The 24227-nt window shown below is 54.7% G+C and overlaps 6 protein-coding genes across 6 annotated transcripts; 3 read left to right on the top strand and 3 right to left on the bottom strand.

Annotated features, from left to right (window-relative positions):
- Positions 1-54: 54 nt before the first annotated feature.
- Positions 55-2166, bottom strand: CABS01_06489 (alpha-galactosidase; the record flags this gene model as incomplete). The annotated part of the gene is made up of 4 exons (XM_060539855.1): positions 55-989; positions 1140-1223; positions 1374-1767; positions 2032-2166. The coding sequence occupies 4 exons, from the start codon at positions 2164-2166 to the stop codon at positions 55-57; spliced, it is 1548 nt and encodes a 515-aa protein (XP_060404392.1).
- Positions 2167-4465: 2299 nt separating this feature from the next.
- On the top strand, positions 4466-6469 carry CABS01_06488 (FAD binding domain-containing protein; the record flags this gene model as incomplete). The annotated part of the gene is made up of 5 exons (XM_060539854.1): positions 4466-4615; positions 4708-5193; positions 5293-5738; positions 5847-6055; positions 6189-6469. The coding sequence occupies 5 exons, from the start codon at positions 4466-4468 to the stop codon at positions 6467-6469; spliced, it is 1572 nt and encodes a 523-aa protein (XP_060404391.1).
- Positions 6470-8370: 1901 nt separating this feature from the next.
- Positions 8371-10089, bottom strand: CABS01_06487 (uncharacterized protein; the record flags this gene model as incomplete). The annotated part of the gene is made up of 3 exons (XM_060539853.1): positions 8371-9595; positions 9654-9813; positions 9921-10089. 3 exons carry the CDS (start codon positions 10087-10089, stop codon positions 8371-8373), a joined length of 1554 nt encoding a protein of 517 aa, XP_060404390.1.
- Positions 10090-17889: 7800 nt separating this feature from the next.
- Positions 17890-20655, top strand: CABS01_06486 (UBA/TS-N domain-containing protein; the record flags this gene model as incomplete). Its single annotated transcript, XM_060539852.1, has 2 exons — positions 17890-20499; positions 20554-20655. 2 exons carry the CDS (start codon positions 17890-17892, stop codon positions 20653-20655), a joined length of 2712 nt encoding a protein of 903 aa, XP_060404389.1.
- A 316-nt stretch (positions 20656-20971) lies between these two features.
- Positions 20972-21546, bottom strand: CABS01_06485 (ubiquitin-conjugating enzyme E2-18 kDa; the record flags this gene model as incomplete). Its single annotated transcript, XM_060539851.1, has 2 exons — positions 20972-21225; positions 21300-21546. The coding sequence occupies 2 exons, from the start codon at positions 21544-21546 to the stop codon at positions 20972-20974; spliced, it is 501 nt and encodes a 166-aa protein (XP_060404388.1).
- Positions 21547-22017: 471 nt separating this feature from the next.
- Positions 22018-23994, top strand: CABS01_06484 (uncharacterized protein; the record flags this gene model as incomplete). Its single annotated transcript, XM_060539850.1, has 1 exon — positions 22018-23994. One exon carries the CDS (start codon positions 22018-22020, stop codon positions 23992-23994), a length of 1977 nt encoding a protein of 658 aa, XP_060404387.1.
- Between the last annotated feature and the right edge of the window lie 233 nt (positions 23995-24227).

Below are 24227 nucleotides of genomic sequence, written 5' to 3'. Positions count from 1 at the left end.
ACCCAAGTGACCAACCCATCCCTGCCCCCTCGGGCCGGATCCCTGTCTCTTCCATCATCCCCGTGCCGCCCTCTTCACGCACTTGACCTCGTTGATCCTCAAAGCAGCCGTATCGTGACTCTCCAGTTCCACGATGTACTCGTCCTCGAACACGCCGAGATCCTTGCCAGTCCACATGTCGTGCACAACATACTTCTTCCCGGCCTCCAGCCCGGGAACATCCTTGAACGCGACCGTCTTCTTCTCGGTGCCGCCCAGCGTGTTGAGCACAAACACGTGTGTCCCCTCCACTGAAGCCCCGGACCAGAATTCGGCAGGGTGCGTAATGTTCCACGCTCCGTCCGGGTTCACCCCCCACTTATACGGCTGCGCCGCGGCCCCGAACTCCGGATCCTGATTGAATTTCACCAGCTCCTTCGTGGACAAGATTTGCAAAATCTCGGGCTGAATGCCCTCCAACTTGGTCCCGATGATCAACGGACTCTTCAGCGCGGCCCAAAACGCGAAATGGCTCCTGCTCTCCTGCAGCGTCAGGTTCCCGTTGCCGACCTCGAGCATGTCCCAGTCCCCGTGGCCCCAGAACCCGTTCACGTCGGGACCGCTCCAGAAGGCAGCGTGATTCAAAATCGGCATCAGGCCCCAGGACCACTGGTGCTGGCCGTACCACTCTGGGTAAATGTCGCCCCACATGCGCCAGCTGTGGCCCGTCTCGTTACCCCAGGCCTCGACGTGGGCGTGGCCCCAGGCGCAGAGGGAGTACTGGATCGTCCTTTCCTGGTCTAGGAGGGCGTCGCGCATGATGCGATAGCGTTCTGCCGTCAAGGAGGTCGACCAGTCGTAGCCTGCGGGGGCCGGGAGACCCGTCTTGGAGTTGACGGGGTCGCCGTTGTCTTGGTTTTCGTTGGGGGGTCCGCCGAGCCAGAGTTCGGGGACGTATTTCCAGTCGTCGAACCATTCTTTCGGGACGTTGCAGTTGTCGTACTTTAGGTCTGTGGAGAAAGTGAATTGCCTGTTAGAACGTTGATCCGATAATGTGTTTTGCGATGAGTCTAAGGGACGATGGAGGGGTTTGGAGGGGTTAATTTGAGGGATGACGTTGACGCAGGGAGAGTGGAACGGCGAACGGTGATGGAACTTACAGTCGATACCCCATTTCGCAAACGTGGCGGCGTCGATTTCTTCGTAGCCTAGCGATCCCTCAAAACCGCCGCAAGTAGAAGTTCCTATGATAGTTGCGTCAGCACGTTGTCGCAAGACCGAACACTAGAGCATCCAGCATTCTCGCAACATGGATCACAACCAACGGCCTTCACGAAGTCCTCGCGCAACTCGGCATCCTCAGCAATACCAAAGACGGCAGAGATTCAACTCACCCGCATCACTGTAGATCCCGACCTTCAACCCCAACTCGTGGATCTTATCCACCGTATGCTTGATCCCCTGCGGAAACTTCACCTTGTCGACAATGATCTCCTTGGTGACGTTATCCCTCCGCAGCTCCTTGTCGCTCCAGCAGTCGTCAATGTTGACGTACTCGTACCCCAGATCCTTCAGCCCCAAGTCCACAATGTGCTGCGCGACAGTGAGGAACACCGTCTCGTTGATGTCGCACCCGTACTCGTTCCACGAATTCCACCCCAGCGCGGGAAGACGGCCGGTCTTGCCGTCGCGGCTGACAAGTGCCGCGGCCGTAGAGGACAGGCCTACGGCGGCGAGGATGGCCGAGCGCATTGCGAATACGTCGAGGGGTTCCGGCTTATGGCAGGTCTGGTATCGAAGGCTCTCAGTTATCGCGACCTCGCTACAGAGCTATACTTTCTCCACAAGATTTGCAAGACGATGCTGGAGAAGAGCTGAGCCGGCGGGATGAGAAAGAAGGAACCCGAAAAGTGGCTTTGAGGGATCATATAGACGGGAAGACAAACATCCTAGACGCATGCAACATGATCTGCCAACTTCATCGTACCCACCACCATCCCATCCGACAACCCCTCAGTCGCATCGAACGCGAAGTGGAAGAATGCAACATACCCCAAGTTCATCCCAGTTCCATTGCTGGGCATGGGCGGATGGCCACGCGGTGGCCAAGAATAAGGTGACAGCGCCGATCGCCGTTCTTCGCTCACGACGCATCTTGGGCCGGCTATTCCAAAATCCTGGGCCCATCGCGTAAGGTTACTGTGGAAGGTAGATGATCCAAAGTTGATCTAGAGACGAACCCTGCCGGCCAACCCGCAGTTTGTAGTGACACGGAAAAGCTCAACGTCCCCTCACGAATCTAGGTTCGTTGGACCAGGCCGTGAGGGGGAACCTCAAAAGAAACAAAATACTCTTCAATTGTTGGTGGGCTGCCACCGTCGCATCCAGGAGAAATACGACGCCATCAACGGTGAGGCCCCAGATACGCGGAGGATCGCCGTCCGAAGAAAGATGGGGCCGCGTGCATGACAAGAATGAGGGGAAAGCTCGAATCCTTTGAATAGTCGTCCAACGACAAGAGGCCAATTCCGCCTGTTCGTACAAAGTTGGAGAATCCTAGCCAGACACGGAATTCTCGGGCCAGTCCACCACGGCGGGGTTGTGTTTGTTGGGCGTGGGTGGCATGCAGCTTCTAGAAGCACGTTGGTAGGCAACCTTGGTCTCGCCTAGTGTCGCTACTCTCAACTACCCTTCATCCCACTCGAGATCTGCAGACGGTTATGGTGGTTTTGATTGTTTGTTGCAATCACCTGCAAATTGTTTCCAAATAAACACAGATTGTGGGACAAATGCTTCGGTGAACTCCCTCTGCGATGGAGTTTATTGCTTGCCTCACAGATTGGGATGAATGTTGCTAGTCGGAGCCGTTGTGGTAAAGAAATCTTTAAAACACATTCTAAGCAATTTTGGCATTAGTGAGGTGGGGTTCTAAGGAGGAAAAAAGTCATCTTCTCACCGACCGCCAGGCGATCCGGAGTGATTATTGCCGTTTGAATAAAAATAAATTGCTTTGATACTCTTACTTACAAGCGTGCGGACTCAAATTATAGAGAAGAGGTCGGGGGCAAGACAAGCATGAGGAACGCCAAGGGCCACAACCTTCATGTCAGCAAGCGGGGGTGTCATCGACAACCGGACTTATTGATAACTCCAGCCATGCTTAGATTGTCACCTGTTATGGCGCTGCGTAAGTACTCAATAGTTCTGCCTAACACCTTCTAGATACTGATGACAACCACTTTGCTAGGTTTCCTTTAACTCGCCGATCTCCCGGGTCCTCCACCATAGCTTAATTCCAAGAGTAGCTAAGCCCAGAGGTGGATCATCTAGATGACTTCGTTGCCCCCGACAAGCTCTCATTTGCTTCCGCAATACTACGAAGCGAATTGATCCGCCCCGAAGATACCGTAAGTGGAATTTGGACGCGCCAGCTCTTCTCTTTTCCCGCATATCTCCACTATCATTCGGGTCTGTTATAGGACACTAGAATTAATGAAGATGAAAGCTCGAATGAGGCCGTCGTAAGGGTGATTGTCTTTTCATGACCAAAATGGCTGATACAGTTTCTCAGATTAAGAAGCATTCGTCATCTAGGTAGCATGTGTTCGACAGCGAGGAGACATTGGCGAGCGGCACGTCTTTCCTATCCTACCAGACACATGGAGCTTTGTTTTGGCTTTCCATTGGTATTCTTGCCGCACCGCAGAAATTCAGCCGTAGTTCCTGGAATTACAGCCATTGATTGGATCTGCCTCCGCGAGGCATTTCACCTCACTCACTAAGCATTAATATAGCCTCGAGGTGACGTACTCTTACGGCAAGTCCGACTGTCTCTTTAGTACATGTAGTTACTCTCCATATGTACCCCATAATGGGAAGCCAATGTGATGATTGATAGACTGGGTTTAGCATAGACTCTCCAGTGACAAAAAAGTAGCAACCGGACCGAAGTCTAACAAGATACCCTCTATGGTTCGGCAAGTCTTGAACCAATTATTAGACTCCGTCCCTAGGGGCCTCCTCGTAGGAAATCCGCTTTCGGATACTTCCGCCGTAACGTCATGTTGATAACCAGAAGGAGGCAAATTGGTGGTAGTTCCCTTTTTTGAAATTGATCTGCATGTAGCGAGTTATGTTCCCGATTCAATGTCACCTGCCAAGTTGGATGAACAAGGCTCAGTCATCGCTTTTTTTCTTCTTTCTTGGGCACTCCGAGGCCAAGCGTTTATATTCCTCTTCAATCCCCGAGGATCTTGTCAGCAAGGGACATAATCTCCATACCGCCGAAAGTCACCAGCAATCCCAATATGCTGTCCCGTACGAGGTCTCCGACTCTCTGTGTGGTGTCAGCGTTCTGATATTGAATTTTCCGCTGCACCTCAATGGCGGCCCTCCAAGAGAAGGACCCAGAACTCAAAAGTATAAGATCTGCGGACAGCCGTCGCCATGTATCGTTTTCGATCCGCGAAGTATTCAAGTTGCGAAGATGCACCCTACCGGACTACTCACCTCTTGCCTCCTAGCCGGCTCCGCCGCCGCCATTGGCGTACCAGCTGCAGCAGCCGATATCCCAATCGACTGGCATCTAAGAAGATCCCAGCTTGCCGAACCAGTCTCAGCATCATGCGTGCAAGCCGTAAGTTTTCTAAACCTTTCTTTTTATAGGTCTATCTTCTATCTTCCATAAAAGGCACATGAAGCTGAGGATTTCTCTTCCCATCAAACCAGTGCGCCCAGCTCTCCGCCACATTCTCTCCCTCCCGCTTCCACTACCCAGAAAACGACACAACTTTTGCAATCTGGGACGCCAAACAGCAAGAAGTCCGCCCGGCATGCCGCGTCGAACCCATCACCGCGCCCGACGTCTCCCTCATCCTCAAGACCCTCGTCGATAGTTGGTGCCACTTTGCCGTCAAGGGCGGCGGCCACTCACGCAACGCGGGCGATTCCAACTCCATTGCCGGCGTCACTATCGACCTCGACCGCATGAACTCTGTCGAAGTCGTCGGTAACGGCACCGAAGCCCCCACGCGTGCTAGGATCGGTGGTGGCGCGACGGTGAGTCAGGTCTATCAAGCTCTCGAGGGGAGGCAGTTGTCCTACGTGGGTGGCCGGTCCGCGACTGTTGGTATCGGCGGGTTCACGCTCGGCGGGGGAACGTCGCCTTTCTCGAGTCGGTACGGCTGGGCTTTGGATAACGTTTACGAGTACGAGGTGAGTTGAAACATAACACCCTGTCATATTTTGCATTCCTTCTCGCCCCATCAGAAAAGCCAGGAGAGAACAAAACATCACTAACAAGCTCACCGAAAGGCCGTCCTTGCAAACGGCACAATCACAACAGCCTCAGAAACAAGCAACCCGGACCTCTACTTCGCCCTCCGCGGCGGCAGCAACAACTTCGCCATCGTCACAGCCTTCACCGTCCGCGTCTTCCCCCAAGATGCCGTATCCAGCCAGCGCGCAACATACACCTCCGCAAACACAACCGAGCGTGCCCTCGACGCCATCCACGACCTCTTCACGAACCCCCAACTCACCGCCGACATGGACATGGCCTATGACTTCTATTACATGTACAACCAGGCCTCGGGCGCCTTCTCGCTCATGGGGTCGGAGTGGTACGCTGACCCGGCGGTCGCAGAGCCGGCGGTCTTTAGGGCTATTCGTAGTGTTCCCTCGACAACGAGGACCGCGAGGTTGGGGTCCATGGCGAATCTTACTGGGACGCTGCAGCCGCCTATCTTAGGTACCACGCGGTATGTCTTACTGTTTCTGTTTATTTCTTCACCATGTTCTGAAGTCCCTATTCCATTCACCTACTAGGACTGCAAGAAACGTGCTGACTATTGATGTTTCCCTCTCAGCCACCTCTTCGGCACAATTAGCACCCTCCCCTCTCGAGCCCTTCTCACCCAGGCTTTTGCAATCTTCAGAGAAGAAGTCTCAGCAATCTCCAGCGTCGAAGGCCTGGCCCCGAACCTCATCTGCTACCCTCTCTCGACGACCGCCATCCAGGCGATGAAGCAACGCGGCGGCAACGCACTCGGCATCGACCAAGATGAGCCACTCTACAGTAAGTGGTCCAATACTCGCTCTTCCTCCCTCCCTCCTTTGAACACCCTCTGAACTCCCCTCACCCATCACATATCTAAATTTTCTCCACTTGATCCTCCCCCTGGGCTAACGTCCACTTCTTTCCCCCCTAGTCTTCCTCGTCTCAACAGCCTGGTCCAACGCCCAAGACGACGCAGCCGTGGAAACAATGACGGCAAACGTCCTCTCCCGCATGGAAACCTACGCCCGAGAGTCTGAGATCTCGCACCCTTACCTGTACATCAACTACGCGTCCGCAGCGCAGACGGACAAGGTCTATGCCGGGTACGGCGAGGAGAATGTGCGTCGGCTCAAGACTATCGCTCGCGAGGTCGATCCGGAAGGTGTCTTCTCGTCCGAGGGTCTCTGGCGTGGGTTTGTTAAGTTGTTGTGAGGCAAGCTCGCCTATTAAGCCGTTTGGTTTTGCGGCCGCCGGGGGGTTATGTATCTTGTAGATACCTACACATGTCAGCAGATTGAGTCTTTTCCGCCTGTACGAAGAAGGAATAATTTCTTTTCCTTTGATCCCCGCTTGATGCCCTCAAAGGAGTCCGTTTATAGAGAACTCGGAAATCTGCCACCTGTCCAACTTCCCGAATGACTCAGGAGAGCTGCTCGTGGGCTTCTCATCACCGTTCTTGACGTCTTGTGCACCCTTGGCAAGCGGATTTACCTTATCCGACACAGCACACAGCTGACCCGATGATGACAACTCTTAAGAGCTTCTCTAGATACCTTATTTGCTTCCTGCTCCACCTTGATTGTCACGAAACCTTCTAGACCCTGCCAATTCACTTCCATTAGGCAAGACACCTAATGGCTATCTTTTAGGTCATCTCACATCCATATCGCGTAAAGCCACAGGAATGAGCGCACAATTGAGACAATAAAAAAAGTCCCTTTCCACGATGTCATATGACTCACAACCAACTCAAACGGTAGCAAAATGGAAGCTAATGTTGACAGGAGCACTTCGTTCTGATACCACTATGGATGCAGTCCATCAATGAGATCATAAGAGATACCCCCCTCGCCGAATGCTAGATAATCCCAAACCCTTCCTCTGATCCGATTGACGTGATGTGTTGAAGTTCTCTTGCCAACTTTTTCAAAATCCTCAAGACAAAACATCACAATCTGCCAGGAAGGGGTTTGATACTTTAATTGTAACCTGGGGAGGTGGGCGCCCAGATCGTCCTTCTCCTTCCTAACCATCATACCCAGTCGGCGCCTTCCCTCGGTCGGGTGGTTCCTTCTGTGGGAAGGCGATATGGCTGATGGTAGACAGGCACGCCCCGATTAGACCACGGGTCGAGTTGAATAAGGTACCTCCTCCCAAGGTATCTTCCCCTACTGAAAGAACGGTGATGATGAAGCCCACGCTCATATTCTCCAGAATGCATTTAGGGGAACTGTATAGATGGCAGAATTCTGAGTTCTTATGAAAGGTGCCAGGCAAAGGTGGAGTAAGAATGAATTTGTGTTTATTTAGATGTTGCTCGTCCTTTGCATTTCTAGTTGTCGTTGACTCAGTCTGCCAGCGCGAGATTTGGCCATATTCAGACATGGACTACCGTACTGCTTCTCTGCCTATACCATGCTTTATTTTTGACATTTTATCATCGACTCATCAGGAGGTCAGTCAACAGTGAAACCTTAATGGCATGCAAGGCCGAACATCAAGCGATGTGGGCTTCTGTCACATATGCTACTGATAGAAGTGGAGAGGCGACCTGGTGTTAGACTGGCGATAACTTCTCACGCAATGGCTCCGGGAGGGAAGTGTCTTGTGGATGGATTCGTTGGAATAACCTTAATGCGAATAGGTATCTCTCAAACATCAACCTACAACGCCTACAACATGGACGCAATCAATGCGATGCAAATGCAATCCCCCCCTTACGACGCCCGCCTCACTCGGACTACCATGAAAAGAAGAAACACGTTATAAGGACCAACTCAACTTGATGATTTGCCTCCTAATGATTGCCGTAAACTCGTGACGCAGGCCATATCGTGCCCGAACCTTGCTAGCTACCACCAAGAAGGAAAAAAGTGTCCGTCTGCTCAGAATGTCCAGACAACAACGATAATGTCCTTGAGCAAGATGCGAGAGAACCAATGGGAAGCCAAATCATCTCAATGGGCTAGGTTTTCCACTGGATAGAGAGAATAAGACCGCCACATCCTGATGTGGCGTCCCTTAAAAACAACGTCCGCCACCCTGATTTTTTTCGCACCCAGATACAAGAGGGAGTCTCAACTCCAGAAATTGAGAAAACACGTTTTCATCACCTAGACGTGGTGATGACGGTGCTGGTGGAGGTGACGCTTGGCGCGCATGGCGGGAGCCGAGGCCGACGGAGTAGGAGTCACAGTCAGGGTAGACGTGATATCCTCGTACTCAGTGACGTAGACAATGTCCTCCTCCCAGCAGATGATGGAAACGGTGTTGACCGCAGTGATGGTCTGAGTAGACACGCAAGACATACCCGGAGCAGAGGAGCTGGCCGGAGTAGAAGTGGTGATGGGCTCAAAGACCGGGGTGGGAGTGAGCTCGGGAGTGGGAGTAGGCTCAGGAGTAGGGGTGGCCACGGCCTCAGCAGCAACCGTCTCGGAGACAGAGCTGGATGAGCCGTAGGGAATCTTGCCAGTCTCCTTGAACACTTCACCGGGGAGAGGGTTGGAGGTAGCGGTCTTGCCAGGCTTGTAGGTGAGAGTGGGAACGGTGGGAGCCGCAATGGTGGAAGTGGAGCTCACGGGGTCAGCGTTGCCGCCCTCGGACGAGCCGTCAGCGTAGGTGATGGGGCAGTTTCCAGGAAGCTGGGCATCGGGGCCGGTAACGTTGTCCTTGGCGACGAGATCGGGAACCTTCATCTCGCACTGCTTGGAAGTGGCCTCATCCTGGAGACTGAAGACGGCGCAGTCCTCGATGCGACCCGACAGGTTGGTGCAGGTGTCGACGGCAGACTGGAGGAAGTCCTCATCCCAACCGGAAATGAAGTCGGCGTGGTATCCATATCCCTGAGTATCACCGTTGGCAATGACGAAGCGGCCAGAGCGGTCCTTGAAGGCGTAGGTGTTCCAGATGACCTCGTACAGAAGGTTGGGGGTCGAGGTCTCGAATCCATCAGGGCAGGTACCATCAATGACAAGGTCAGGGTAGGCCATGTGAGACTTGTGATCAGTGGAGTCGACGTCCTTTCCGTTCCAGCACGAAGGGAACATCATCTCGAACCGAACGCCATTAGCGCAGTTGGCATCGAGATAAGTCTTATCGGGAAGGAAGTGACGGTAGAGGGTGCCCTCGGGGTCACGGCCATAGTTGAGGCAGTTGAAGCCAATGGCACGCTGACGAAGAACAGACTGGTCAGTCTGGCCGAGGATAGCCCACTCGGACTTCTGGGGGTCGGGCTTAGAAGGGTCTCCAGCAGTGTAGTTGCGGCGGTTGGTGTCGCCAGCAATCATGCGGAAGCCAGGGGGGAATGCCTTGATATCCTTTCCATTAAGAAGGTAGTACCTGGTGCAGTCAGTATCAAGTACTTTGTGTGCTGCTCCGAGAGCAATGAGAGACTTACGCAAGCAATCCTCCAACTTGATCAACAAGCTCGAACTCTCCAGTGGCAGAGTCCTGGAAGTACAGGGCCGGGTGCCAGTAGGCCGACTTGTCCTGCTTGACACGGCAGGAAGTGCAGTCGCTGGCGGTAAGGTCGCCAAAGTCAGCGGTAGGAGAGATGCCTGGTTCTGGAGTTAGCGACCCATGCAGATAAAATAAAAATAGTGATGCTGTGGTGATAAGAAGGCAGGCGCATAGTTCAAATATCAGAAGGATTCATTAAACTTACCGCCAGAACCGTGAATAGCGTGAACGTGAGGAGCGGCGCCACCAAAGGACATGAGAGGGTCGACACGAGCAAGGCCAACACGGCCAGGGCACTCCATGCGCCAGAAAGCCTCGGCGCTGTTGATGAGGGCGCTGACAAGAGCCAGAGCCTGGGTGTTGGACAACTTCATCGTGGCGATTGATGAATATTGTCGAGGGGAAGGTTGTGGTGATGAGATGTGAAGGGCGAGGTGAGATAAGGTGATGCAAGGGTTGAATGGGTATCAAAGTAGGAAAATTCGACTGAAAGACAAGTCCGTTTGCTGGTCTTGAAAAAGATCTGAAGAAAGTCCAAGCCCAGTTGGATTCTTGAAGGAAGGCTGGAGAATGAGAGATCTTTGAGAAGGTCAGCTTTGCGCAAACGATATTTGTGAGTTTTCCGTCGAGGTGTAGTGCGGTGTGGTGTGTTGTGTGTTGTGGGTGAGGAAGTTTCTCAGGCAGAGAAGAGATGCGACGCGTGGGATATAGAGGCCCGGCTGCTATTCACTGAGGAAGGAGCAAGGCAGGAAGCAACAGAAAGTGAAGGGAAGGTGCGATGGGTTAAGCGAGGCGCTGATTGGGTCGTTGGTGAAGTTGGTGATGGAAGGAGGGAAGGAAGGAGCAGGTGTAACCCGACTCACCTGTGACTTCTTCTTTTGGACTCTTCAACAATGAAATCAGGGTCAGATGTCAGAGACAAAAGGGTCCTGCAAATCTGTTCGGAATGACGACAAAAAGTTTGATCTTTCCAGGTGATTTTCTTCCGTCAGCTTTTGCGCTTTCCAGTGGCTGGGAGTTGGTTTCCTGGACACGTGACGGATTTCAATGGTGGAGGCTTCGGCGGTGGCTCGGTGAGAGAGTTGGCGATGTTTTTCGACCGGGCTCGGCAATGTCTAAGAGACTTCGGGTTTGATCCTCAGCAATGCTGATTCGAGGCTGCTACAACACAGAGATCCTACGATATTCCGTCGTCGATGTCCAGCACCACCGGCAGAGTTCAGGTTCGGGATGTGTTGAGTGAGTGCGTTTCTATGGCTTAGACAGATCTCCGTGAGTCAGATTGGCGAATTTGGCGACGAAATTGCTGATTCCTTTTCTTATATCGTCACAAAGTACGTTTCTACTACGACAAGTTGATTGATCTATTCGTGTTGGCGTCGAAAGATCGACACGCGAGGTGGTTGCGAGGCGATGCGCGGTGTAAGACGATGTCGTAAAGACGCTAGTCGGAAGGTCTTGTTGCGCGGAAGCGGGAGGTTGGAAAACCGTTACGATGATACCAGAAGTTGGCGAATTCGGCTTTTCGTCTTGTCGATCCTCCTATGAGTTTGCCCGAAAGTTCGAGGCGAGAAACAAATGCGATCAACACACACACCAAACGGGGTCCAAGAGAAATGAATGTGCTGGTTAGTCCTGACTACGAGTAGCAGGAAAGCCAAGAAAAGGAGCGTAATCCGCAGCTTGTGGATTTTTTTTGTCAAGGTTTAAAAAACAGAAAAAGGAATGGCTGAGTGCGACGACCCTAAGAAGAAGGGCGAGGCCACAAAGTGCGAGAGAGCGAGCGTTGAGAGTGAGCGTGATTTGAGAGAGTGACAGTCGAAAGACCCCGTGTAGGTGACGAAAGGAGGGGGAGAAACGAGGGGACAAGAGGGTGAACACTGGAATGAAGGTGATGCAGAAAAAGGGCATCTAAAGAGAAGGAAACGGGTGGGCAGGTGGAGTGAGAGACATGGCTAGAGGATATGGCATTTCTGGTGGTGGGATGCAAGGCGGGAACTCTCAAGGGGGGGTGGGAAGGGTGAACGGGGGGCGCAAGACAGGGGTCGAGGGATGGGATGCCGAACGAGGTTGCTAACTTGCTGGAGCCCTTTTTGCTGTGCAATTTACGGCAACTTCTTCCACTCCCCTTTCGCCTTGTTCAGGTCTTCCTATTCCTCTTGCACTCTCATTTGGACGCTACGCAGAAGTCACTACCCGTACTGCGTAGGTTACTTTGGAAAGCAGGCACCACCATGCCATGGCTCATCTCCATTGATCCCCGTTCTTGGCCACCGGGGGGGAACGAGCGAACAAACGGGGGAAGCGGGCAGTGACTTCTTACAGATGAGATGAGATGGAGCGCTTGCTCAAGTTGTTCTCTCCTCGCTCTTGGCCCCGTTTGGTTTGGTTCTACCTTCCGACGAGGATAGCCAAGCAAAGGCAAAGGAAATGGGGGAGCATGGGGTCACGAGAAGAAATGGCGCATTCTCTTCCCGTTCTCCTTGAGAACATACATAGTACACCTTTCTCTATCTCTCGCCCTCACTATCAGGGGTCTGGGGTTGAGCAACGCTGCGCCTGCAAATGCCAGTAACAGGTGTTCGTCTGGTGGTTCCTACCTTAGAATTCATCTGTTCATTGCGCCAATGCTCAGACCAGACGAGGGCACTGACTGTCGCTACAAAGAAGTCGTGGACCTCATGACCGGGCTTCTGGTGGGTAAGCGTCGTTGCTTCTCTGGCCTCTGATTGAGGGGTCTCTTGAAACTCTCCTTCTTGTGAACGATTGAACCAGGGCTCTGGCGGCCAGCCTAGGTAGGGTGGTAAGGTACTCCGTATGTGCCCTCAATCCTTCCAGCATGGAACGGCGATATGCCCCAGGGCAGTGGTCGGGCGAACAGTGTGTGTGGTCGGGATCGCTCTGGATGTGGGTTGGAATAGATTAAGGCACTGCTTCAAGGGGCCGGGCCAGCGCGACGCGACCAGGATCCTGCTGGCCGTGTGACGTGGGCAGGCTGGGTACATGGCGAATGTACCGGTGGTGTGGGAGGTGGCTTGTACCCCTCGACGTTTGGCTACCACAGGAAAAGGTACCTGAAGGCTTGCCGCTTGCCGCTTGGCCCCTCGCGGCCTTGCCCCCTTTGCATATCATCCAATGCTTGATGCTTGACTCCATGGAGCCAACCACGACGCCTTTCTGCTGTACTCCAGACGACGGCGGACGCAGGAGTAGAGGGTATACGAGAAGCGAGAGGCGAAAAGGCGGAATTTCTTGTACTCTACTCTATAGTCTATACAACGACAGACTATAGCGTAAAAGAAGCATGAAGCAATGACCAGAACAGAGAGGCGAAGCGGCGGCCTTGGATCCATCGCAGAAGAGGAGACCGACCCATATGGGTACGGACATTGCAGATGGACCATTGCAGCACTGGGTTAGACTAAATGCGAGGATGGCCGGTAATGCCAGTGCGAGTCTGCGAGATGGAATTGGGTTGCTGAGCATGGGACGAGATGAGTTATGACTGTGAGAGACCCAGCGGAGAGGTGAGATGACGAAGCGCGGATGGGGGATGTTGATCATGCTGCGCCGTGCGATGCGCCGCTGCGATGCATTTCGATGTGTCGGGCAGCCGGTGCTGGCGGCGCAGCGGCGGAAGCTGGTCAGACACTGCTGTTGGAAACTTGTGGCTGCTTCACGTTTGTATCGCTGGCCTTACGAGCCAGCCGAAATGGAGGATCACGGCGATGACACCACATTGCAGGCTGTTTGGCCAGTCCACGTTCGGGTTACGGCTGCATCGTTGCGCATCGTGCATGGCACCAAGCATTTAGCACCAACGGTTTGGCGGGAGATGTGAAGGACGGTGTGATGCGATAGCTCGGGGTGTACCGGCGTAGCCTGCAGAATTACACTACTTTTGATCAGTACATGTGCCGTACGGAGTAAGGTAACTAAGATAATCATGGAAATACCGCGAATGGCTCCAGAATTGACAAACGCGATATGCAGGTACCGGCGGTTGCATCCACAACCGCAGCCACCGTGCTGGGCATGGGCAAATTGGGGGCCACTTGGGTAACGACCCAAAGGAGCAGCCAAATATCCGCATTACAGATGATCACAGATGGACCCGAAGCCGAGTGGTCGTATGGAGTAGAAAATGGAGATGATGAACTGGAGTCTTTTAGATGGACAAGAAGAAAATGTCAAGCCAAGAGAAGAGACACCTCGATTCCCCAGGGCAAGAATCCCAGAGCCCCTTCTTTCTTTCGTCTGAGGATCTGCAGCCAATGACACGGTGTGACGGGATGCTCCTGTCCCGGTGTGGGGGGAGGGAAGGAGGAAGAGAACCAAACCTGCCTTACTTGAGAAGGAGGGACGAACGCGCCAACTGTGACTGGCTATCACTGCCGTTACTCCGTTCGTTCCATTCCTTCCCCTGGTCTTGTAGCTTCCATACCAGCGCATAATAGAAGGAGCAGCGCAGTATGGATGGTACTTTGCCTTACTTGGGAAGGAACTTGGGTACTTGAGCCGTTGGTTGTGCGTCCCTCTTGCCCCCTTTTGAAAGGTACTTCGGGGGAAGGCAGGAACGGGGTCGAGAGAGGGGCAGGAGGAGATCTCACTTTAGGTACGTACTCCACCCGGGTGGGTTCCAATTGCATGGAACAATGCAAAAGCCAATCACGCTCCTTTCCCCCCTGACAGCTCTTGACATTTTTGACCAATGGAAATGGTGTCCGCCGCCAGACCAGAAGGTCAGATGGGGCCGAACGGGCGGCTGGGATCTGCGCTAACGTCAGGCATCTGCAAGCTGCCCGCCTAATGGAGTAAAGTCCCTCTGGAAGCCAAAATTCCCAGCAGGCGCCGGCTCCGACGAGGAAGTCACAATCAACGTCCACAGAGAGCGACTTCTCAATTTGAACCAGGGGATAACACACCGGTGCCGCAACGGACGCTTTGTCTTTGCCTCTTTCAACCTATCATCCATCCTCCGGCCACCCGACCCCGGATCATCTTCGCCCTATAATCTGCTGGCCATCTTTAATATGGATATCGGGATCAATCCACGGCAGCCACGGCAGGATAGCTGCGCCAGACCTCTGCACCTCTACGCATGCGCAGTAAGCTCTGGAATCTGGTTCCATTGTTGCGTAAAGGTGCGCAGACGAAAGAAGCAATCACGGTTCACGAAGCAATCATGCCCATTTTTGCGGCAAATTTGCGCCGCGTAGATGCTAGAAACGATGAAACCACGAGATTGCTATTCTTCTCCTTGTCATTCGGCCGTGGTACCGAGCAAACCCTCGCTACCTTACGGATATTCGTACCCGCTTGGAAGTTGGCTCAGCTGTCATCGGGATGACCGGCCACCATGCTCTCTGTGCGCCAGGAACAAGAGAACAAACCCCGCGAATATTCTGGCGATCCAAGGAGATTATTTGTAGGGCGACACATGCATCCTCACATGGATCCCGGAAAGACCAACGCTCCGCTGCTGCTCAGCGCCCACAAACATTCCTCGTGCGGCTGAGCCTCGCGCCATTACCCAGTGATGAGGAGCCAATGTACGAATACTAACATGCAGACACAGCAGTCAAAACGAGCCCTCGCACTACAGGCACTTAGCTGAGCCTTCACCTTCTTTCTTGGCAGCGAACATCGAGAAGGAAACAATTCCATCACGAGATCTGAACCCCCCTCCTTCGCACGACATCCTTGGGCCGGACCCTAATCCAGAGACGCACACAACTGCCTGTCTCATTTTACTCGAGGCAACGGTCGCCACTTGGCACCCTCGTGCGACAGCGCGTTGTCCCCCCTCGGTGGCTGTTCAAGCCTGGCGTTAATCGCACGAGACAGAAGCAAACATTTCAGCCATGTCAAGATGACACTGGCGCTTTTTGCTTCCTTCTTCCGCTTCAACGGCCGGCAGTCTTCGGGTGATCGCCTGGCGGCCTTTATCCCTATCACCAAGAAGAAATAGTGCCCGAACAGCACTGTTATTCCTCGTCTGATGAGCGGCGCACTTGCTAATACGAACAGCATGTCTCGCCATGTGCGACCTCCTGTTCAGCTCCCGACGGGCCTTTCATCGCAAATTATATGCTATTCTCGCTAATCAATTACGAGTCAAGTTTGAGATTATCGTCATAACCCAAAGCAAGGGTCCGTTTGCCAGATCTTCAGATTGGCATGGACACGGCCCGCTCAGCAAACCGAGCAGCGCCTCGCGACTCAGCTCCGAACCAAAATAAAGTTGCCCGTAATCAGCGCTCATCGGCATCTCCAGCTCTTCATCCTCGTATTATGAACTTCTGGGTGACGACATTGTGGAAGAGCCACATATCTGTAGTCCGAACTGAGGAAGCACACTGGCATGTGGCAATGATGTTGGAAGAAGCTCCTCTGATCCACGACGGTTTTACCGTCGCCACCGCCGTACGGATGCACTAGCTAGCACACCGTACGAACACACCACCAGCTCAGCTCAGCTCAGCCTTCTCGAGATCTTCTTCCCCTGATCACCACTTCCAGGGAAGATCCCAGGCCGCGACACATGCAGCGAGTTTCAGCACCTTGACCGATTGAGGCGGTGCGCCAACCACCTGAACTTCTAGAGTACGGCACCAACAGCCAAGACTTGTCGTCCCAATGATTTGCGGTGCGTTGCACCACACTCCCAGAAACTTCCGACTTTTGCGCTGCCCTTCAAACGCGAGAGGTTTGTCTGCCTGTCTCCAGGAGTCAATTCTTAAGCTTACTCTCATTGTTTCTCCAAGCGAGGAAACAGTAGTTGCATCCACGGATTGACCAGAGAACAACCATACTACGTAGGCAAGCAACTCAATGATGCTTGCAATTCGGAAACGCATAAGCTTGGAGACATGAACTGTGGTCCTCTGGTGCGGACCTCACTCCGTATGCCACACTATCCATATCTTTGTTCCTGTCGTTTGCCTCTATTCGCTGTTCGGACCGACCATTAGATCGTCCAACAAGTCACGTCTGCCCTTTCATGACCCTAGAAAAAGACATACCCCGCAAAGTTTCTCATGGCTCGTTCCAGTGAAGGAATGCTTCCTTCCTGTGCTCCCAGCTCCTCAGGAATCAAGAGACAATGGGATGGAGCCATCAGCAAATCGACGACACGTAAGACAGTGATTTCCATCCGAACAATCAGGGGCACAAATCTCAGGGACCCGAATCCTACTCAAGACCCACATATTGGGCGGGACTATCGGCCGAACAGCCGCGGTAGTAGACCCGTCAGCCGGGGGTTTCGAAGTGATTGAGATGCGCTCCTATCCCTTGACCATGACTCTCGCTATTCATCCCAGAGGTAATGACGTACTTGTCAATGGGGTTAATCCGACCCGGGGCTCCGTTTCTCAGCAAATATCGCGGTAGTTGATGAAGCCGTAGACCTGGTGCTAGTGGTAGACTTGCTAGAACGTCATTTGGAAGCTGGGGATATGAACCACAGAAGACAGAGCCGGGAATGAAGAGTGTCGGAAACACGGCCACCATCACTTGCCAGCTGAACTTCGCCCGAGGCATGTTGATCCCGGGGAGTTCGAGATGCGACTCGCAGGAATGTGCAAACAATAGCTTGCTGGAATTCGCCAGCAACTGGAATTCGGCGCAGTGTTCGATGTGGCTTGGGTTCCGAAGCTGTGTGGAGTTCATTTCATGCAGCCGAAGCTTGTGACTTTGGCCAAGGCCAAGGAGCTCATCGAAATGGGCGGACGGAGTGAGCAGTAACTTAGTAAGTAGCAATTGGGTTTATGCCACAATCTCAAAGTGACAGCAGCGATCATCCCAAACGCGGCACATTTGTTTACCCCTATCTTCGCTTTCGGCGCCACCCGTGAAATCTAATCTGCTGGGTCGTGCACTCTGAATGGCACCTAACTCTTAACGCCGATGTGTCTCCTCACTCCGCCCCATGTGGCGCAGTCGGCAGTCACTAGCCAAATCGACCTCAGCTTCAGCCACACCTGTCCCACATGCCACCTTACGTGCACACGACAACCGCACGCAATCAACGAAGCCCGATGCAGGAACAAGTGGCATTCGAAAGTCAACAAGCAGCCGAAAACGATGCATTGAGCCACCTTCGATGCCCTCACGACCTCACGAAGCTCATGAAATGAAGTTTACACCTTGACTTTCACCAAGTTTTAACGATGGATGATCTCTCGGGATTGAATTGGTCGTCGTCGACCAACACGACGAACAACAAGCCGCCGCCGATGAACCCCTCGGGCGCCAACTACTTCGGCTCCATGCGACCGGCCAACTCAACGCCATCCCCCTTTCCCTCTGGCCGTAACACGCCTCTGTCCGCCCAAGGATCAGGAGCCGTGGCTGCGAAACCTCCACCCGCGAAGCCGCCAGCCGATAGTTTCAGCAACTTGATGAGCTTTGGTGGTGCCGGGGCTGCGAAACCGACATCGAAACTCACCTTGCTGGAACAGCAGCAGCGACTCGAGGCTGAGAAGAGGAAGAAGGAGGAGGAGAGGAAGAAACAAGCGCAGGCGCAATTTGGCGGTGGTTTCTTGGATACGCTGGGATCGGGCTCAGTATCGAGGACGACGTCCCCTGGCATACTGTCCCCTGGCTCTTCTACGGGCAAGAAGGCCAGTGATGATGACGACCTCTTCGCGGCGTTCAACTCTGAGACCAAGGTCGACAATGCTAGCCACTACCCTCCGCCTCCTCAGAAGAGCCTCTCGCCTGCGATCGCCTCTGGCTTGGACCTCAGCAACCCAACCGCATGGAATCAGGCGCCTGTCCCTGCCAATGGCGGCTTTGGGGACGACGACGATCCGTTTGGTCTGAACCAGCTGAAGCCCAAGGCCGCATCTCCAGCACCCCCTCCGACGAACGATGATGATGACGACTTCCTCGGAGACCTAGCCCGTCCGGTCGAAGAAGTTCGGCGCAAGCAACCCACCCCACAGCCCAAGGGGCCTGAGCCCGGAAAACCCATTGAGGCATCTGACTCCAGCTCAGATGATGAACGGCAGCCAGCTCCCGGGGGCGAGATGGCCGAATTTGACAAGGCTGTCGCGCAGCTTGTCGATTACGGCTTCACCCCTGAAAACGCTCGAAGGGGTCTGACAGAGAGTGGTGCGGGGTTGAATGTGCAAGCAGCCGCCAACTGGCTTTTGGACGATGCTCACCGACAAGCCAAGGCGAAGGCTCAAGGAAAGGATCCAGCCGCTGCTTCAAGGAGAGGACGAGATGATGGTGGCAGACAGGATAGTCAAAGACGGGCTGATACCAGATCCCCTGCCGGTGAAGCTGACTTCTCAAAGACTGCGGCGGCTATGGGAAATAGCCTTTTCAAAACAGCCAACTCTCTCTGGAAGACTAGCAAGAAGCAGGTGGCGGCTGCAGTGGCAGACTTCAACCAATCGGAGGGCGACCCCAGCCAGCCGAAATGGATGCGCTCAGCACAAGCTGATCGTGCTCAGCCTGAGCGGCGGGTGGCCGAGGCTACAGACGAGGCTATGATGCTAGAGTCTGGCGGTCGACCGCAAAGAAAAGCCGGGCAATCGTCGCAGTCTTCGAGACCAGAGGCCCCTCGCCGGACAGCATCCCCAAGAGACCAGTCTCCTGCGGTATCGGCCCCGTCAAGCGGCAGAGGCACTCCGGTACCCAGATGGCAGCAGCAGAGCGGCCCAGCAATACCGGATTCAAGAAGTCGCGCAAGCAAGCTGGCAATGGCGGACGACAACGCGGCTTCGTATGTCAGCCCTGCTAGGAGGAAGAAGGCGACACCTCAGCCGGAAGCGCCTGCGTCCCAGCAGGAGGACCCGGACCTGCTTTTTGGTTCGCAAGCTCCAAAGCCTTCGCAGTCACTCCCTCATCGCCCGGCTCAATCATCGCAGCCATCACGACCCGTCCAGCCCTCTCAAGCCTCGCGGCCTGCGAGACCTCCATCTCCCAAGCCAGCCCCTCGTCCCGCTCGTCAAATCCCACCCATTACACCTGCGGCGGTACAACAGTCAACAAAACACCGTCTCGATGGAACTGCTCACTTCAAGAGAGGAGATTACGGCGCAGCTCATTCATCTTATACGTCATCACTATCTGCCGTGCCATCTTCGCATCCTCTTGCGATTGTTATCCTCACAAACCGCGCGTTGACATCGTTGAAGAACGGCGAACCCAAGCGTGCTGTTGAAGACGCTGATGCTGCACTCAAGATCATTGGACCTGGTGGAGGTCAAGGCGAGCAGGTGCCTGTTGTGGGCGACACCGGCACCCAGGAGAATCGCGATATGCGGGATCTGTACGGCAAGGCATTGAGCCGCAAGGCCGAGGCCCTCGAACAGATGGAGCGATGGGGCGATGCCCACGCCGTCTGGTCAACCTGCGTGAAGAACGGCGTCGGCGGTCCTACCGCTATCTCTGGCCGACAAAGATGCCAGTCAGCCCTGGCTCCCAAGCCCAAGCCTAAGCCTAGACCGGCCGCTACTGCTCCTGCTCGATCACGCCCTGTAGCAGCTTCTGCTAAGAACATGGAAGCCGTGGAGCGCTTGCGCAAGCAGAATCAAGCAGCGGCGCAAGAAGACGATGAGAAGTTTGCGCTGTCGGAGAAGGTTGACGCCAAGATTGCGGCATGGAGAGATGGGAAGAGAGATAACCTGCGTGCTCTCATCGGTAGCTTGGACTCGGTTCTCTGGGAAAACAGCGGATGGAAGAAGGTTGGGCTGCACGAGCTTGTCATGGCCAACAAGGTGAAAATTCACTACATGAAGGCCATTGCTAAGTGTCATCCCGATAAGGTACGTTATTTTTGATTTACTTGGTGACTATGGGCCTGCGCTAACAATGTGTAGCTTCCACAAGACGCTAGCACGGAGGTGAGACTTATCGCTGCTACGGTCTTTGCGACGTTGAATGAGAGTTGGGATAAGTTCAAGTCCGAGAACGGATTGTAAATACTTTAGGGGCTGCATGGAAGAGAGGGCTTAGACGTGTGAAGGAGCGGATTTAGTACTGCAAGCACGGCAGGAAAGCTGGGGGCATTTATCCCGAATGCAAGCGGGCAAGCAAGCATTGACGAAGGAAGTGAATATTCGAAGCCATGTTTGATTGATTCCCCAAACGCCGTGCTATGCTTGTAGTGTCGACCGCACCCTCTTATGTCTGCCTACGTTGATCCTTCAAATCTCTCTCTCTACTAAAGTAGTCCGCCGAGTGGTACTCTATGGATAAGGTATTTATGTGTTATCGCCAGAAGGAAGGCCTGCCACATCACAGACCCAGCGACCGCCGGACGCCGTCGCGAACCTTTTGCTCGTACTCCGTCCTCCGCTCGCGCCACATCTTTGCAGCCTCGACGTTGGCGGGGCTCTCGTCGTTTGGCTCGGCGAGCATGCTCATGACGGAGATGAGGATCTTCTCGACCGACTGGATCGGGGACCAGCGCTCCGAGGCGTGTTCGTAGTGGTTTGGGTCGTCGCCTGGGGGGTGGAGGATGGAGATGCAGACTAAGCCGCTTGGGTAGACTAGGTTTGTGGTTAGCAATGCCTTTCACTTTTCTATCAGGTCCATATCAGGGGTGCGCAATAGGAGACTGTACTATTCGGATGCCACATGTCGACGAGGAACTTCATGGTCGGTGGGGCGAGAGGGTAGTCCTTGGGGAACTTGAGCTCGGCGGGGAAGACGCCGCCTTCGAAGGGTGTTCCCTCGGGGCCTTGGATCAGGGCCTCCCAGTGAAGGAGGTCATCTTCGGATACGGGGCCGGCGGTGATGCCTTCTGGGGGGTTGTTTGTCAGGGCGCGGTACTCTTGGAGGAGCCGGCGGTGGGCGGTGGATTGGGCCATGGCTGGCGCAGTGTTGCGTGTCTCGGGTTGACTCGGATCGAGAGGTTTAGAGTCGCGGAGAGCTGAAGAAGGATGGGGAGAGATGCGAGGTTTGTAGGCAATGATCGAGGGAAGGCCAGGGATCAAGATGGTTGTCGGGTTGATATCTCCGGTGACTTACACAGCACGGAAGTGAACAGTTGGGACCTCCGGGTCGGTTAGTGGTGGTCATAGTGGTGGCAGATTGGCGGGGGTGGGGGGAGACTTCCCTGCTCCAGTGGTTCTCCGAAGTTTAGCCCGACGGCTGTACATGGATCGGAGCTTGGGTCGGGTTCACCGAGCATTTTTTGGGAGCTCTGTCCACCCGTCTGCCCAGCCGACATCATTCAACCACGAATCCAATTCTCGACGGTTCACTCCTTTCGTTCCGTCGTACCCAGGAAAGCAAGAGACGGGACACACACTCCCCTCCTCTCTTGCAGCCCCTCTACGATGCCTCCACGAATCCCATTGAGGCCAATCGCAGGCCGCGCCGCCTCTTCCCTGACGGCCGCAAAGCAGAACACCGCGATCCCTTCGCGCGCAGTATGCCTGTTCTGCTCGCTTTCCGCACCCTCGCGACCTACGACGAGAACCAATGCCACCACCAACAGCCGCAATCAAGCAAGAAAGGCATTGAGACAACGCCGCTTCCAGTCCACCGAGTCGACAGCATCACTACCGCCACAAGAGACCATCGCACCCGAGAACCCGAGGCAAGAACTCATCGACACCCTACTAGAGCTCCAAAAACATGCCGTCAACCATGTGAACCTTTCCCGCCTACAGCTCGCGCTCCAGGGTCTGCGCCAGGATCCAGGCCAGGAGTCGATCCGCATCGCAATCCTCTCCCTCGCCAACGGCAGCGCGGAGCAGGGCAAGGCGGCAAAGGACCTTCTCCGATTACTTCTCGCGGATCCCCTGGGCGACGAGGCGGAGTGGGAAAGGGAATTAGCGCAGCATGACCCGTCGCACCCGCTCGTGGTGCGCATCGGGCAGGAGCATAACGCCGCGGAGGCCGCGCCGCGCGTGACGATATCAAAGACGAATCTGCTGCACGAGCTCGATGTGTCGTCGCCTGCGTTGAATGGACACGGGATTGAGCTTTTGCTTATGGAGGTGAACCCCTTTAGTTCTGTCCCGGGACCGGGCGAGAAGGCGGTGCAGGATGTTGAGGAGGCTGTTCTTGTGCCGACGGTGGATATCCCGTCCAACACGGGGCGGTACACGCCTATTACGACGCCAGTGCACAAGGCTTTGGTTGTTTCTGGGGGCGTTATGGGCGCTGCTTCAGTTGCGGCTCTGCCGTTGGCCGAGCATCGTGATACCGTCTTTGGTGCTGTCAACTTGCCAGAGTATTCTGTGGAGAAGGAGGCGGGCGTCACGTTCCAGCCGATTGATGTGTCGGTGGGCAGCGAGGGACTTGATCTTATTCGCCAGAATATTGCCAATGCTATGGAGTATGAGAGGGCATGGTACAAGAGTAATGTGCCTGTCCTTATTCAATGGCTCAAGACAGGCGTGCAGACGGACGAGGGCCCGGCTACCAAGCCCGCAGTTCGTCTCCTGGTCGCCTCACTACTCCGCAACGCCCTCGCAGAGATTGAAGCCGAGGAATCGCGCTTACTTTCAGGACGCCTGTCCACGGAGGCCGCGTCATCCGGGCTAACCGTCATGAACGAGAGACTGGCGCAGTGGTCCCAGTTCGCGCACGAGGAGCTCCAGCAGCAGCTCGACCTCGCGTTCGCGGGCACGAGATGGCGCAAGCTGGGCTGGTGGAAGCTCTTCTGGCGAGTCGACGACGTGGGCGTCCTCACGACCGACATGCTCAGCCAGCGCTTCCTCCCCGGCGCAGAGAGGGAGCTGGTGTACCTAGCCGGCCGCATCGCCGAGTCCGGCGTCGCTTCGACCACCACTGAACCACCGGTGTACGCGCAGCCGACATCCGAACTTCAGAAATCCCTGCCCGAGAGCAGCACCGTCGCCAAGGCCGTGACGCAGAAGCCCAAATGGCCGACGCACATCGCCTTCACGCGCCGCTACCTCCACGAAGAAACCGTTCCCGCACTACAGGCCCTCGCGCAGAAGCTCGTCCTCCAGGCCTCGAGCACCTCGGCCCTGACGACGGCGCTTGCGGGTCTGCTTTACGTATCGCAGTACGCTTCCTCCATCTACGAGGCCGGCGCCGTCGCGGCGCTGGGCGTGATGTGGAGCCTGCGCAGGTTGCAGACCAAGTGGGAGACGGCGCGGACGTACTGGGAGGGCGAGGTGCGGGAGGAAGGGCGCAAGGCGGTACGGGGTGTCGAGCAGAGCGTTGCGGATACGCTTGATGGGTCAAGGGAAGGGGCTGCTGTTGAGGGCGCGGAGGAGCTTCGCAGGGCCAAGGAGCTTGTTGAGAAGGCCGAGGATGCGCTTGAGCGGTTGAAGTAGAAGTGATATGAGCAAGAGGGAGGGGATTGCATGTCACGACGTTTGTATCATCATCTGTATAATGTATAAACACAATGTCCATGATAGACATGCACATGCACGCACGAAGTTCCGATACCAGACAAAAAGACACGAGAAATTGGGCGCCGAGAGGGGCGTTTGCATTCTATTGCTGCGGTATCTTTGGCTGTGACACCTAGCTTTCTGTGTCAGCTGAGGGTTGGATGACGGCT

This window comes from Colletotrichum abscissum, assembly GCF_030869225.1.
Source record: "Colletotrichum abscissum strain IMI 504890 chromosome Unknown Scaffold_13.1, whole genome shotgun sequence".
In the NCBI taxonomy this organism is placed as follows: Eukaryota; Fungi; Ascomycota; class Sordariomycetes; order Glomerellales; family Glomerellaceae; genus Colletotrichum; species Colletotrichum abscissum.
The sequence above is the reverse complement of the archived record's forward strand: the minus strand, read 5'-3'. Positions and strand labels throughout refer to the sequence as shown.